This window comes from Malus sylvestris, chromosome 1, assembly GCF_916048215.2.
Source record: "Malus sylvestris chromosome 1, drMalSylv7.2, whole genome shotgun sequence".
Classification (NCBI taxonomy): Eukaryota; Viridiplantae; Streptophyta; class Magnoliopsida; order Rosales; family Rosaceae; genus Malus; species Malus sylvestris.
The window spans coordinates 22,466,395-22,482,099 of record NC_062260.1 but is presented as its reverse complement, the minus strand read 5'-3'; the positions used below and the strand labels follow the sequence as shown (position 1 = coordinate 22,482,099).

General features: G+C 38.5%; 1 protein-coding gene and 1 non-coding gene across 3 annotated transcripts; both read left to right on the top strand.

Annotated features, from left to right (window-relative positions):
* The first annotated feature begins 867 nt into the window (after positions 1 to 867).
* Positions 868 to 6,556, top strand: LOC126631281 (serine/threonine-protein phosphatase PP1-like). 2 transcript variants are annotated; one of them, XM_050301460.1, is made up of 4 exons: positions 868 to 1,038; positions 3,221 to 3,458; positions 3,556 to 3,769; positions 3,878 to 6,556. In XM_050301460.1, exon 4 carries the CDS (start codon positions 5,612 to 5,614, stop codon positions 6,554 to 6,556), a length of 945 nt encoding a protein of 314 aa, XP_050157417.1. In that variant the 5' UTR covers positions 868 to 1,038; positions 3,221 to 3,458; positions 3,556 to 3,769; positions 3,878 to 5,611. The 2 variants fall into 2 exon arrangements, with proteins under 2 accessions (XP_050157417.1, XP_050157424.1); XM_050301467.1 differs by having other exon boundaries at positions 873 to 1,038; positions 3,878 to 4,470.
* Positions 4,631 to 4,731, top strand: LOC126634077 (U6 spliceosomal RNA). Its single transcript, XR_007627190.1, has one exon. It is a non-coding gene; the product is annotated as a U6 spliceosomal RNA (small nuclear RNA).
* Positions 6,557 to 15,705: the final 9,149 nt, after the last annotated feature.

The window sequence follows — 15,705 nt, the reverse complement described above, 5'->3', positions numbered from 1 at the left end:
TCCACATGTCGCATTGTGAATATTTTTGGCTCCACACACATTATGTAACAAATGACTCCATTTTGCTCGTGGTTTAGGCTGAGTATACATATGGGCTTTTTTTAGAGTTGGGGGTTGCAAGGAGTGCGTGGTTCAGTTATAGCTTGAAGTAGGGTGATCTCTCTTCTTTATTTATTTATTTATTTTTTTGGTTAAATGATAGGTTTTGTTAGATTAGATATTAGATTACTCACAGACGGAATTTGAACTCACGCCTTCATGCAAAGACTCAATATTTTTTCACCACTGTGATAATGAGCCACTTGCCTAGGGTGATTCCTCAGTATATTGTTTTGCTTGCTGGGTTCAGCCCTCCAAATTCCAAATGCGTAGTACATGTTTTAATGACAAATTTTAAAATGTCACCAACGTACTGTCATTTGATATTACTAATTATTTATTATAACCAATTTTTATTTTATGGTACGCACCACTATGTGATAACTTGATAAGGAAAATCAACGTTAGATTTCACATATGTCGGGATCTAAGATTTTTGTATAGTTTTGATACAACTTATATCACTAAGTGATATGTACTATTATAGCCTGATTCCATTTTATCGCACATATTTTTTTACCCTAGGTCCTTAATATTCGAAAAAAAGATCCTCTCTAAATCTCTTCTACTAATATCACTTGATCAAGTGACCCATGCCTTTCAAATTTCATCCAAAGATCTACCTGTTTTGACCTATTCAAAGCTGTAATAATTTTTAACCGTTAGATAAAATTTACAAAACTCAGATCACTTGATCTAGTTGCCTTGATGGAAGAGATCCAGATCTCTTCTCTTAATGTACAACCGTGCAATTACAAAACGCGATAAAAATTCGTCAATTGGTCAACGGGCGAGACATGTTAACGCGGCAAGTCTACGGTCTCTCTTTCTCTCGATCCAAATCCAATAGCTTTCCCTTTCTTCTTGCTCTCTCATTATTTGCTGCACTTATTACTCTTGATCAAAGCTCGTGAGTTGACCAACAAAAGATCAAAGCTTGTGAGTTTTCCTTTTTCATTCAGTTCAGTAGCCTTTACTTGTTCATATAATCTCGTTCTTTTATAAATCATGCATATTTTTACATTTTTAGTGTCTGGGCTTTTGTTAGTTTTGTCCTAATTATTCTTTGATTTTACATCATTTCGTATTTCATTGAATTAACTTTCCCTAATTCATGGTTTTGAGGTAGATCATGATTCTTGAGCTTTGTTACTGGTTCTTTGTTATATTATATAAGATCGTACAGTTAGAATTTTGTTCTTGAATATATATCTTTAATTTCTTATAAGTTGGGTTTCCTTAATTTGTTGTGATCTCATAATATATATATATCCTACATGGGAAGAGATTTTTATTTTTATTAAAAAATTGAGATTAGTTGTGGGACTCACACCACATTAAATTTCAATGACGGAACTAGGGGTGGATTTTTTTGCCAAATTGCCGTGCCAACCGAATTACCAACCGTACCATACCGATTTTGTGCCAAATTTTTTGTGCCAATCGGTAATGGTACGGTATTGTACCGTACCGAAATTTCATGGTACGGTATTGGTAATGGATATCATTACCACGGTATTACCTTACCGTGCCGAACATATAATATAATATATAATTTATAAATTATATAATATATAATTATATAACACATATTTATAATATTCTAATAATTTGATATGATGAAAGAGGCTCCACCTCGGTTCAAGATTCCAAATAAGAAGAAAATTGCGGCTAGTGTGTGTGATTTATATGTGTTGGAGAAATCTAAGTTATTTGAAGCAATGCATAATCAAAGGGTAAGTATCACAACCGATACTTGGACATCGGTACAAAACATTAACTACATGGTAGTTACCGCTCACTTCATGGATAGGGAATGAAAGTTGCACAAACGGATTATAAACTTCATAAAGATCACAGGTCATAAGGGAGAAGACATTGGGAAAGTTCTAGAAGTGTGTTTGAACCAATGGAGGATAGAGACGATCTTTAGCATGGGGGAAACTTCTATTTGTTTTGGTTCGTAGCTTCTATTTGGATTGTAAACTTAATTTTCATCATGAATCTTGATGCATCATTTGAATTATTGTGTGTGTGAATTGTGAATGATGAATAATAGATGAATTTAGGCTACAAAATATTAGATAAAGGTACAATAAAAAAGTTTTGCACTTGAATTGGGTTAAAAAAGCCAAAACAAATTTTGTCCCAAAACAAAGTGGCAATTACCATTGCCATACCATGCCAACCGAACATTTGACAATACCTAACTTTGGTATACCGAAAGTTTGGTATGGTATTGGTAATAGATTTTATCAAACCGAAAGTTTGGTACGGTAATTGGTACGAGGGTTTTGGTACGGTAACCGTACCGAACCCACCCCTAGACGGAACTATCTATTTTTCAAGTTGCACCTTATAGATCATCCTTGCAAAATATTAGTGAAATCAGAAATATTTAAGACATCTAATTGAGTTAAAATAAATTGACAAAAACTTTGTTTTGTAAGAAATAATGAAATTTCATCGTGATAATTAAATAGGCAAATAGTTTCCGATTGAATTGAATTTTTGCAAGGATGATCTATAAATCGAGACTTACAAAATAGACAATTCGGATCGTTAAGCTCGACGTGGAGTAGGTCCAACAACTAATCCCCATTTTTTGAAAAAAAAATGAGAATCTCTTTCTATCATGTTTGATTTGAAGTTCCCCATTTTGGTGTTTCTTGGTTTGTGCCTTAAGTTCAATAGTGATCTCAGAAGCGAGTAACTTCGTAATAATGTTGTTTATGCTGTCAAATAATTGAATGGGAGCATACTTGTATGTGATTGATTTGAATGGATGCATGTATTTATGGCTTTTGAATAATTAGACAATCAATCTAGAGCTTTATTCCTAGAACTTCGTGATACTACTACATTCTACTACATTGGAGGAGAGAAGTGTTGGAGAATAGGATTCTACATCGATCACATGACAAGATAATATATAATTAATTTATAGGAGTTTCCATTCCTAATATCACCAATGTCTTTTGTGATAAAACTTAATGCTTAATAATAAATTATTAAATTAAAACAATATCGGTTACATTAATGGTGGACCATGGTAGACCTAGAAAGTTTATCAGGATGTCCGTATTCTATTAGACCAATTCCTACTTGCGGTTGTTTTCAGTTGCCTGGCATATAGCGCTATGAGTGGTGGGATTCGCACAAGCGTGAAAGGATACATTAATGCGAAACGCGTCACTTTGACGTTGGAGCCGACAGATGAGAACAAAGAGAATGAGATCATAACTAGACATTTGAGGAGTGAGACCCTATTAGATGCTGCTGCTGGTTGCTTGGATAAGAAGCCAGCTGAAGTTCCTCATGACCTACCATGGCTGAGCTCTGCGGCCTCTAATTTTGAAGTATATATTTCCTCCAACATCTTATATTCTGTACCTATGCACGTACGCATTTATGGTTGGAGTTAGAATTTTATGTGTATATTGTCCGTGCCTGCAGTTAGAATGCATAGAAACTCCTCATACATGGATTGGAGGAATGGATCCTGCTCTACTGGACGATATTATCAGACGGTTTTTTAACCGATCAGCTGCACGGCCGTTCTTAAATCTGGTATCTGAGTCTGAGGTGATGCAGCTTTGTCATTGTTCCAGAGAAATCATGCTTGGCCAGCCCAATATACTTGATCTTAAATCACCTATCAGCATTATCGGTACGTCAGCTTGCTAAAAACCCTAAACCCTACCTAGCTACATATTGTTACAGTTTATATTTTGCCTTAATTAATTAGTAAAAGAAATTTGTCCGTTTCGTTTTTCAGGCGAAAAATTTAGTGAACGATTATCAACCCAGGTTAAAGACTGGGAGTTTACCATCACGGAAGCTAGTGGCAGTGCCAATTATTTAGCTTACGTGTTCTTGGGTGACTTTATGGAATTTGCGGAGGGGAGTAAATGTTTATTGCTTGCTTATAAGGTTAAGTATCCGAACAACGTTTTTCTTCTTAGGGGAGATGATGAATGTGCTACAAATCAGAGATACGCAACAAGTTTCAGAAGCGAGCTGTGGGAAATCTTCAACGACTGTTTTAACTGCATTCCTGTGGCAGCTATTGTAGACGGCAGGTTCATTCCAAAACCCACAATTGATGAAGAGAGGTTTCCATCTCACTCTCCTCTCTATTTCTGACCACCAAATTGAATAAATTAAATGGAAACACCAGGCATCGGGCAAGATTAAACAAAGGTGCATGATAAGCTAAAAATGATGTGTATTTATCATTTTCCTGCAAGTGACAAGGGGTTGGTTTGATATAGGGACTAGACCTGTACTTAAGGATGGGGATTTGCTGAATGAATACTTAATTGAGAAACCTACATATGTTGGAATGAAAATTTCTCTATCTTTTAGTCATTGCATTTGGCTTATATCCGGAAGGGAACCCCCAGAGCACAAAACATTGCGTCAAATTAGAGAATGGAAAATATAAAAAGAAGGAAGCGCCAGTCCCACATCGGCCAAGAGTGCAATTTATGAACTCTTTATGTACAAGTGTCTCACCTTAGAGTCAGTTTGTCCCTTCGTGGACGTCTGAACGATACAGAGAAGATTAGCATGGCCCCTGAGCAAGGATGACACGAATAAATCGAGAAATGGTCCAAAGTCCAAATTTATGTCTTCTTCTTGAATACAGTTGCGAGAAACAAATTTGTGTGATCTTTATTTTTGTTAAAACACGTAGATGGGAAGACTGTCGACGAAATTCCCATTCGAGGAAGCATATTGCACTGGCGAGAAAGGGGATCTGGAGCACCAGTTTGAGAACCAAGTCCATAATCCCCTGTAATTATATCGTGACAGTTTAACAAGCCACTTTTGTTAACGTGGAGTACATCTCCTTGTTGTAAGTAGACAAGGCAAGATTACGCCCTGACAATGCCTTACTAAAATAAGCGATTGGATGACGTTCTTGGCTTCAAGAAATGCTATGCCAACTTCGAAAGCATAAGTTTCGATCACAAATTGCTTATGAAATCGGGAAGTGCAAGAACTGGTGTGGAAGCCAAAGCTTCTTTTAAGCTTTCAGAAAGCAACTATGGAGTCGGCGGTCCATGAGAAATTGCCATGCTGCAACATATTTGTCAATGGCTTGAAGATGTTTGGCTACTTCAATGTTCCGATCAGTTCTAAGGAGTGAAAATGTAAAATAAATTGAAACTGTGCAGGGCGTTTAAATGGGAAGAGGCAGCTTTTCATTTCGTTCTTCATAAAAATCTCTACAGGGCTGAAGCTCTGGGAGAGAGTCATTGAGCATAGATTGAGGCAAGAGACACGGGTTTCGGACAACCAATTCGGGTTCATGCCAGGGCGCTCAACCATGGAGGCAATCTATCTCTTACGAAGATTGATGGAAAGATATAGAGATGGGAAAAATGATTTACACATGGTCTTTATAGATTTGGAAAAAGCGTATGATAGGGTCCCAAGAGACATTCTTTGGAGGATTTTAGAGAAGAAATGAGTACGAGTAGCATATATCCAAGCTATACAGGATATGTATGAAGGAGCAAAGACTGCCGTAAGAACTCATGAAGGACAAACCGAAAGCTTTCCCATAACTGTAGGATTACATCAAGGCTCATCCTTAAGTCCTTACCTTTTTGCGTTGGTAATGGATGAGTTAACAGGACATATTCAAGATGATATTCCTTGGTGTATGCTTTTCGCAGACGATATAGTGTTGATAGATGAAACTCAGGAAGGGGTAAATGCAAAGCTTAACCTTTGGAGAGAAGTGTTGGAATCTAAAGGTCTTCGCCTAAGCCGATCAAAGACAGAATATATGGAGTGCAAGTTCAGTGCAAATGGAGGCCAAAACGAGTTAGGGGTGAGGATCGGAGATCAAGAAATACCAAAGAGCGACCGTTTTCGTTACCTAGGATCTATCTTGCAAAAGAACGGAGAATTAGATGGAGATCTCAACCATAGAATACAAGCTGGATGGATGAAGTGGAAAAGTGCATCCGGCGTGTTGTGTGACCGCCGTATGCCACTGAAGCTCAAGGGAAAATTTTATAGGACGGCAATAAGGCCGGCGATGTTGTATGGCACAGAATGTTGGGCGGTGAAGCATCAACACGTACACAAAATGGGTGTAGCGGAGATGAGGATGCTTCGTTGGATGTGTGGGCACACGAGAAAGGATAAGATTAGGAATGAGGATATCCGGGGTAAAGTAGGAGTAGCCAAAATTGAAGGAAAGATGACAGAAAATCGGTTACGGTGGTTTGGACATGTGCAAAGAAGGCCTACTGACGCTCCGATTAGAAGATGCGACTATGGGACAGAGGTTCAGGGCCGAAGGGGTAGAGGAAGACCTAGGAAAACTTTGGAAGAGACCCTAAGAAAAGACTTAGAGTACTTGGATCTAACGGCGGATATGACACAGGACAGAACACAATGGCGTTCTAAGATTCATATAGCCGATCCCACTCAGTGACTCGGATTTTCCAAGTCTCCAACCGAGAAGTTTTCCTCACTCGGAAAATTAAGGGAACACTACCTCAACCTACATGCTCCACTCACAAAGCTTCAACATACAAGCTTCAACAAAAGAAAATTCAAAGAACTTAGCGAAGAAGGCTTTGGTGTATTTAACACAATACGTTGAAATGAAGGAAAACTTATTTATTGATATCCCCGATAAGTTACAAATATGTACATATACTTGAGTCAAAATAAACAAACAAGAGGGAGCCTTCACAAAGGTTGCTTAGGAGAAGTCTCAGCAGTCGGTAGAGCCCCAGAAAGAGAAGGCACCGGAGGGGGATCATTCGGAGCCTCAGTACTGGACAAAACCCTCGAAGGAGGAGGCATCAGAGGTTGATCATTTGGAGCTTCATTAAGCGGTACAGCCCCAGAAGACGAAGGCAATAAATGCCTTTGGAACAAACCCACAAATCTCTGATGATCAAGTAAAACCTGACCATCAGATTCCTTCATCTGGTCAAGCTTCCTCTTCATGTTTGTAGCATAGTCATGTGCGAGCCGGTGCAACTGTTTATTCTCATGCTTGAGCCCTCTAATCTCCTGTTTGAGACTCATCACTTCAGCCGCCAATGATTCAACTTGGCGGGTTTGAGCAAATAGGCGTTGGGCCATATTAGACATAGAACCTGCACACTGAACACTGAGAGCCAGAGAATCCTTAACAGCCAACTCATCAGACCGTTTGGAAAGTAGCCTGTTATCTTTGGGAGTGAGAAGGTTCCTGGCCACTACCGCAGCTGTCATATCATTCTTCATCACGGAATCCCCAACGGTAAGAGGACCAGTAGGGGAGACGAAGGATGGGCGCCATATGTTGTCTGGAGAAGGCGGGGCTGCCTCTTCAACAAGGTTCAAGTCAAAACGACGGTCGGAGGGGCCAGACATTTTCAAAGGTGTTGAAGAGAGAAGAGGTCGGACAAATCAAGATCTTAGAAGTGCAAGAATGGAGCTTCTACTGGTGGATACTCAAGTGTGCTTTGGAACTTAATGTCAGCCCCTATAAAAATCTGCACTCGACGAAGCTTCAGAAATCGAAGAGGCGCCTGCTCAGAAATCGAAGAGGCGTTTGCTTTCTCAAAAGCTGGGCTGCTCAGAGACCACGAGGGTCGATCTCAGAAATCGAAGAGGCGTTTGCTTTCTCAAAAGCTGGGCTACTCAAAGACCACTAAGGCCGATCTCAGAAATCGAAGAGGCTTGCTTTCTCAAAAGCTGGGCTGCTCAGAGACCACGAGGGCCGATCTCAGAAATCGAAGAGGCACCTACTTTTCCAGCCTTGTCAGCACCTGTCACACGCACACTCAGCTTTGCGGAAATTATGGGCATTCTGTCGAAGATTTCTGGCGAAGTAGAAAGCACATGAATCGTACTGTTCAATCACCCACTTCCCACACGCAACAGTAACTCATGGGTACCACAGATAACTTTGCCAAAGTTCTCTGACAAAGTTGAGACACGTGAAGCTTGCAGCTCCCGCTACATCGCTCTGACCAAGAAGAGTAAAAGAATTGCAAAGAAACAACACTAACAAAGTTTAGACACATAAATTTTGAAGGTCTAGCTACCATATTATTACCCACAAGGGTAAAGGAACAGTACCACTGCTGGATAATTGGAAAGTCCCGGTGTGTCAACCTCTGTGCTTCGTGGCAAGGTAGACTAGCAAACATGCCCAACCTTTACTCACATTCGAGAAAACACTCCCAACAGGATTGCTTGCTCCAAAATCGAAGAGGCACCGCCCTCCGAATCTCGAGAGCCAGACTCCCAACATGATTACTTTCTCAAAAATCGAAGAGAGGGTAAAGGAACAGTACCACTGCTGGATAATTGGAAAGTCCCTGTGTGTCAACCTTTGTGCTCCGTGGCAAGGTAGACTAGCAAACATGCCCAACCTTTACTCACATTCGAGAAAACACTCCCAACAAGATTGCTTGCTCCAAAATCGAAGAGGCACCGCCCTCCGAATCTCGAGAGCCAGACTCCCAACATGATTACTTTCTCAAAAATCGAAGAGAGGGTAAATGAACAGTACCACTGCTGGATAATTGGAAAGTCCCTGTGTGTCAACCTCTGTGCTTCGTGGCAAGGTAGACTAGCAAACATGCCCAACCTTTACTCACATTCAAGAAAACACTCCCAACAAGATTGCTTGCTCCAAAATCGAAGAGGCACCACCCTTCGAATCTCGAGAGCCAGACTCCCAACATGATTACTTTTTCAAAAATCGAAGAGACCGCTTTCCGAATCTCGAGAGCCAGACCCCCAGCAGGATTGCTTTCTCAAAAATCGAAGAGGCATCGTTCTCCGAATCTCGAGAGTCAGACCCCCGACAGGATTGCTTGTTCAAAAACCGAAGAGGCACCACTTTCCCAACTTCAAGAGCTGGATTTCCTTGGATAAAGCTTGTCTGTAATCTTCACACGCAACATCAGCTTTCCAGATACCACAGACCACTTTTTCAAAGTGCTCTGACAGAGTTAAAACATGTGAAGCTGACAGCTCCCACTACCGTGCTATGACCAAGCAGGGTAAAGGAATAGCATTATTACTTGATGTTAGGGAGACTCCTATATATGTCGACCTCCATCCCTAACGGACAGGCAGACCTGCAAAAATGCTCAACCCTTTCTCTTATCTGAGAGGGCACTCCCAACGAAGCCTTTCGAAATATTCAGCTTTCTTTCCCCCGGATAATACCTCTGTAAACAAGCTATACTAGAGCAAGAATATCTCATATCATCAGGGTTAAAAGCAAGAGTATCCCATATCATGCTTTTTCCCTGTCTTTTCCTTTGGCCTTGTTCTTACCTGCAAGACAAGGAGAAAGAGAGCAATCAGTCAGCATTTGGAATCAAGCTTCCAGCCAGGAACTGACTGCCTGGAACCCCTTACCTGATTACTTACCTGGCATTGCTCTCGAGTACTCATCTTCAACATCTTATGCTTCCAGGGAAGATACCGCATATGCCTGAGGAACAGATAGGGCAAGTGAGAAGGATACAAGGAAGCATGTGGAGACAAGCATAACAGCACACGTGCCGATACATCCACTACTCTGTCAAAAGCAAAAGTATCCCATATTAGCAGGGTCGAACGTACTCTAGATTTGATGGACTTGTTTTGACCCTCAAATTCTTTAGTCGGCCTTATACTCTGGAGGAAACCAGAAAACCCTCCAGCCCTGTTCAAGAATAAGCCTGTGGAAAGTTACTTCTTCAAAAGCAAAAGTATCCCATATCATCTCTTCTCATTTTTCTTCTCTTTATCCTTCATGCTGCCTGCAAGATAGGGAGAATGTGAACAATCAGCCGGAGCTCTGATTGCTTACCTTGTCTGTCACCTCTTTTAGCAGATCCCCTAACCCGGCGACTTGGGGGACTCCTACTACATGGTTTGTATCGCGCTTGACCAAGCCTGAAACTACAAGTAAGCTTCAAGTGAAATTGATACATTACCTTGTGCATCTCCACCAGTTACAGATACCACCCCTGGATGGAGGAATAGTACTTCTAGAGAAGATGCCACATCTACCTATGAGACAGATAAGGCAAGTCAAGACGATACCACACTCCGGTACTTGAAGTTTCGTGGTTACGAGATTATTCTCCCACAATATTTCCTAATGTCATTTGTACTAAATCATTCACTTGTACTCACTAAAGGAGAGCTTGAACCTATGTACTTGTGTAAACCCTTCACAACTAATGAGAACTCCTCTATTCCGTGGACGTAGCCAATCTGGGTGAACCACGTACATCTTGTGTTTGCTTTCCTATCTCTATCCATTTATATACTTATCCACACTAATGACCGGAGCAATCTAGCGAAGATCACAAAAAGTGACCGTTTTCGCTACCTAAGATCTATCTTGCAAGAGAACGGAGAATTAGATGGAGATCTCAACCATAGAATACAAGCTGGATGGATGAAGTGTAAGAGTGCATCCGGCGTGTTGTGTGACCGTCGTAGGCCACTGAAGCTCAAGGGAAAATTTTATAGGACGGCAATAAGGCCAGCGATGTTGTATGGCACAGAATGTTGGGCGGTGAAGCATCAACACGTACACAAAATGGGTGTAGCGGAGATGAGGATGCTTCGTGGGATGTATGGGCACACGAGAAAGGATAAGATTGGGAATGAGGATATCCGAGGCAAAGTAGGAGTAGCCAAAATTGAAGGAAAGATGAGAGAAAATCGGTTACGGTGGTTTGAACATGTGTAAAGAAGGCCTACTGACGCCCCGGTTCGAAAATGTGACTACGGGACAGAGGTTCAGGGCCGAAGGGGTAGAGGAAGACCTAGGAAAACTTTGGAAGAGACCCTAAGAAAAGACTTGAGTACTTGGATCTAACGGAGGACATGACACAAAACCGAGCGCAATGGCGTTCTAGGATTCATATAGCCGACCCCACTTAGTGGGAAAAGGCTTTGTTGTTGTTGTTGTTGTTGTTGATCTTCTTCAATTCATTGATCCAACGGTTGAAAATTGAAGAAATTTGTTTGTCTCACAAACCTTATATACTATTGTCATCTGTGACCTCTGCTGCAAAGGTACGCATGTCCATTCGTTATTTTACCAACAATGATACTGTAGTTCATCTTCTGATTGGAGTTGCTCTGCGGTTACTTGAAGAAGCTGAAATGGAGGTGACGCTGGGGAAGGCAGGGGAAGAGGAGAATTTTGGCTTTTACATTTTTCCCTTTTTAAGTTTGTTACCAATAGATAAATAAATTGTGAATTGACCAATAACCTTTTCTATTAATGCCACATGAGCAGTCATGTCAGCAAATTTAACGGAATAAACAGATCGCGCCAAAGTGAAGCGGATATTGAGATCAGGGTGTTAAGTAAATATAGAAATATAGAGAATAATTAGAATGATGACTTTGAGGTACGACTTGAATCGTTTCCTTAAAGTGTTATTTGCCCCCACTCAAATGAGTTTGCTAAAGGGTTCTTGGCAAATCACTTCCAGGATACAACAAAGTATGGAATATTCGATTAGCAAAACCAAATTATATTCTCTTAGAAATAACTAGAAAGAAATTGTATGAATATGATGAAGAGAGAAAAGAGAGCAAAGAAATTATGTAGACAACAAATTTCTGAATGAATCTTTTCTACTAATGTTACCAATATATATAGAGAGAATTGCACCTTTAGACATATCCTTTGGTTTTGGGTGTATCCTCTCACCATGAGATACAACTGAACATTGCAGCAATGTTTCTAATGGATATGTCAGATGCAAAAAATGCATTCGGATGCATCATACCTTTTTGCCAAAATAGAGAAAATGTGCCGCGTTTAATTGGAAAGGGTGTGATTGTTGGGTCAATGACCCAATCCCATCATCTGTCAAATATTGCTGGTGCACTGCACCAATATATATATATATATATATATAATTTATATATTTATTATTGAAATCTCTAACAATCCTTCCCAATTTCAATAATATATAATAAATAATATTACAATAATTCTCTCTTTATAATTATCACAAGCATACCGATATAATCATGCATATAATAAAAGTGTCTTTCAAATTAAACCTTTAATTAGTGTAAGTAATTCAAAGTTATAACGAATGCGATGGTGACCTAAGTTTAAACCAACTATTCTTATGTTAAAACCGGAATCACTACACACATGACTATATTTTATTTCCTTAAAGAAATTTCTGAACCAATTAAGCACTATTATGGTCTTGTGCTTCATCCTGGTTTCATAAACATTTACAAGAGAAAACCCAACTATTGGCAGAAGCGACACCACTTCTTATGTTCATATAGGTGAGGTTCCTTCCCATGTCCCTACTACTATAGACATAACTACAAATAACCTCATTAAGAGATAAAACTCATCCTCCTAAACGTAGCAGTCTTGCACTGATCATCCTGGAATGAGCTATATAATAATTTTCAGTGATTTCACAACCACTTAACAATAACTTGTTATTACCCATTAAACTTTTAAACTAGTGATGTTCTAGACAAAGTCGGATTACCATTATTGGTGGCTAATTTTCAGTAAAGGGTTTTAGCCTCATTCCACTAAATGTACTAACTACCAAAACTCATGAAAGTGCTTTCATTAACGGATCCGCCAAGTTATTACTTAATTTAACATAAACAATATTAATAACTCCATCAGTTATTAATTGCTTGACATATTCATGTCTCAAGCTAATATGTCTAGATTTTCCATTGTATACCTTATTGTATGCTCTAAACAAAGTAGTCTCACTATCACAGTATAAAGAAATGGATGGCATTGGTTGTGGCCACAACTCTATTTCCAATAACAAATTTCTAATCCATTCCACTTCTTTACCTGTTGCTGCTAATGCTATAAATTCAGATTCCATAGTTGAATGTGCTATACATGTTTGCTTCTTCGAAGCCCAAGAAATTGCTCCTCCGGCAATTGTAAAAATTCACCCTGATGTAGACTTATTATCATTAGCACTTGTTATCCAACTTGCATCTGAATATCCTTCAAGTATTGCTGGAAACTCAGAGTAAGTTAAACTCAGGTTAATAGTTCTTTTAAGATAACCAAAAATTCTATTTATTGCTTTCCAATGAGCAGTACATGGATGACTAGTGTATCTAGAAAGTTTGCTTACTGTAAATGCGATATCTGGCCTGGTACAATGCATGGCATACATTAAACTTCCGATTACACTAGCATACTCAAGATGTGCAACGGACCTACCAGAATTATTAAGCAAAGTCTCACTAGGGTCATAAGGGGTATTTGCTTCTTTTATTTGTAGATGCTTAAACTTAAGAAGCAATTTTTCTATATAATGTGACTGATACAAAGCTTAACCCCCACTATGCTTCTTTACTTTAATTCCCAAGATAGTATCTACTTCATTCAAGTCCTTCATCTTGAATTTTGAATTTAGATACTCTTTAGTTTCAGATACACCTTTCATGTTTGTACAAAAAATTAGCAAGTCGTCGACATATAAACATATAACAACACCATAATCATTTGTGAATTTAGAATATATGCATTTATCAGCACTTTTATGTCTAAATCCATATGATAAAATGACAAAATCAAACTTTTCATGCCATTGTTTTGGTGCTTGCTTCAATCCATATAATGACTTTACTAATTTACAAACCTTCTTTTCATTCCCAGGGAGAACAAACCCTTCTAGTTGTTCCATATAAACTTCTTCATCTAAATCACCATTTAAAAATGCCGCTTTCACATCCATTTGATGCACATGCAAATTATATAAAGATGTCAATGCAAACAATATTCTAATTGATGTGAGCCTAGCTACTAGTGCATATGTATCGAAATAGTCTATTCCCTTTTTTTTGCTTAAAACCTTTGGCAACTAGCCTGGCTTTAAATGTCTGAATAGACCCGTTTGTATTGTATTTTCTTCTAAATACCCACTTAAAACCTATTGCTTTTGATCCTTGGGGCAAGTCTACTAAAACTCATGTCTGATTAGATATTAATGATTCAAATTCATTATCTATAGCCTATTTCCAAAAGGCTGCATCTCTTGAAGTAAATGCTTCGCTTAGACTTTTAGAATCATCCTCAACATTCAACAATATGAGTATTTTCTTAAGAACCTTTGTTCTATTTCCTTCGACTAAAAATACAATAGATTGAGATGAAATAAAATCATAGCCTAAAGTCTTTTCTTTTCTTACCCTTTGGCTTTTCCTTGGTTCATTAACAGTTTCAGACTGTTTTCTTTTCTCACCTTGAGAATGACTCGTAGACGGATTAGAGAAAGGTGTTTGATCATTCTCTTTTCCAGACACTGAGTAGTCATTATAGAATTTATTTTCTATAAATTCGACATCTCTAAACTCAACTATTGTGTTCGAGTCTAAATTAAGCAACATATATGCATTTGAATTTTCTACATATCTTACAAATATTTAATTCCTCTTGGACCCAACTTGGATCTCTTAGGATCTAGTGCCTTATAAAAAGCTACACAACCCCATACTCTCAAATATGACAAATTTAGCTACACAACCCCATACTCTCAAATATGACAAATTTGGTTTTCTTCCTTTCCAAATTTCATATGGTGACACATGTGTTTTCATAGATGTAATTCTATTGTGTATATGGCATGCAGTAAACAATGCTTCACCCCATAAATATTTTGGAGTATTAGCATTAATCATCATAGAATTAATCATTTCAGTGAGTGTCCTATTTTTTCTTTCGGCCAAACCATTTTGTTGTGGTGTATAGGGTGCAGTTCTTTGATGTACAACACCATGTTCTTCACAAAAAATATCAAATTCATGTGAAAAATATTCACCACCTCTATCACTATGAAGGCATTTAATTTTCCTTCCCTTTTGGTTTTCAACTTCAGCCTTATAGCGTTTAAAACACTCAAAAGCTTCATCTTTATTAGATAATAAATAAACATAAGTAAACTTAGAACAATCATCTATAAATGTGATAAAATATCTTTTTCCCTCTCTTGTTAAAACAACATTAAATTCACATATGTCAGAATGTATTAAGTCTAATAAATTTGGATTTCTTTCGGTAGTTGGAAAAGGTTTCTTAGTCATTTTCGCTTGAATACATGTTTCACATTTATCATTATAATCATCATTGCAAGCAATTAAACCAAGTGTGCGCATATATTTTAAAGATCTAAAATTTATATGTGCTAAACGTAAATGCCATAAATGAGAGGAAGATTCAACAATATAAGCAGAAGAATTCACTTTATTATTAATACTTAGTTTGAACATCCCATCACAAGAATACCCATTCCCAACAAACATCTAATTTTTCGACATTATTAACTTGTCGGACTCTAGAACAGTCTTTATACTGTTCTTACATAATAAATTTGCAGACACAAGATTCTTTCTAATTTCTAGAACATGCAGTACATTAAGCAATGTCAATTTCTTCCCAGAAGCAAATTGAAGTTCAACGGTTCATTTTCCTAGAACTTTGGCGGAATTATGATTCCCCATTAAAACTTCTTGATTGTCCGTTGATGCTTCATATGTATTGAATTGTGCCTTGTCATTGCACACATGTATAGTAGCCCCTGAGTCAAGCCACCAATCAGA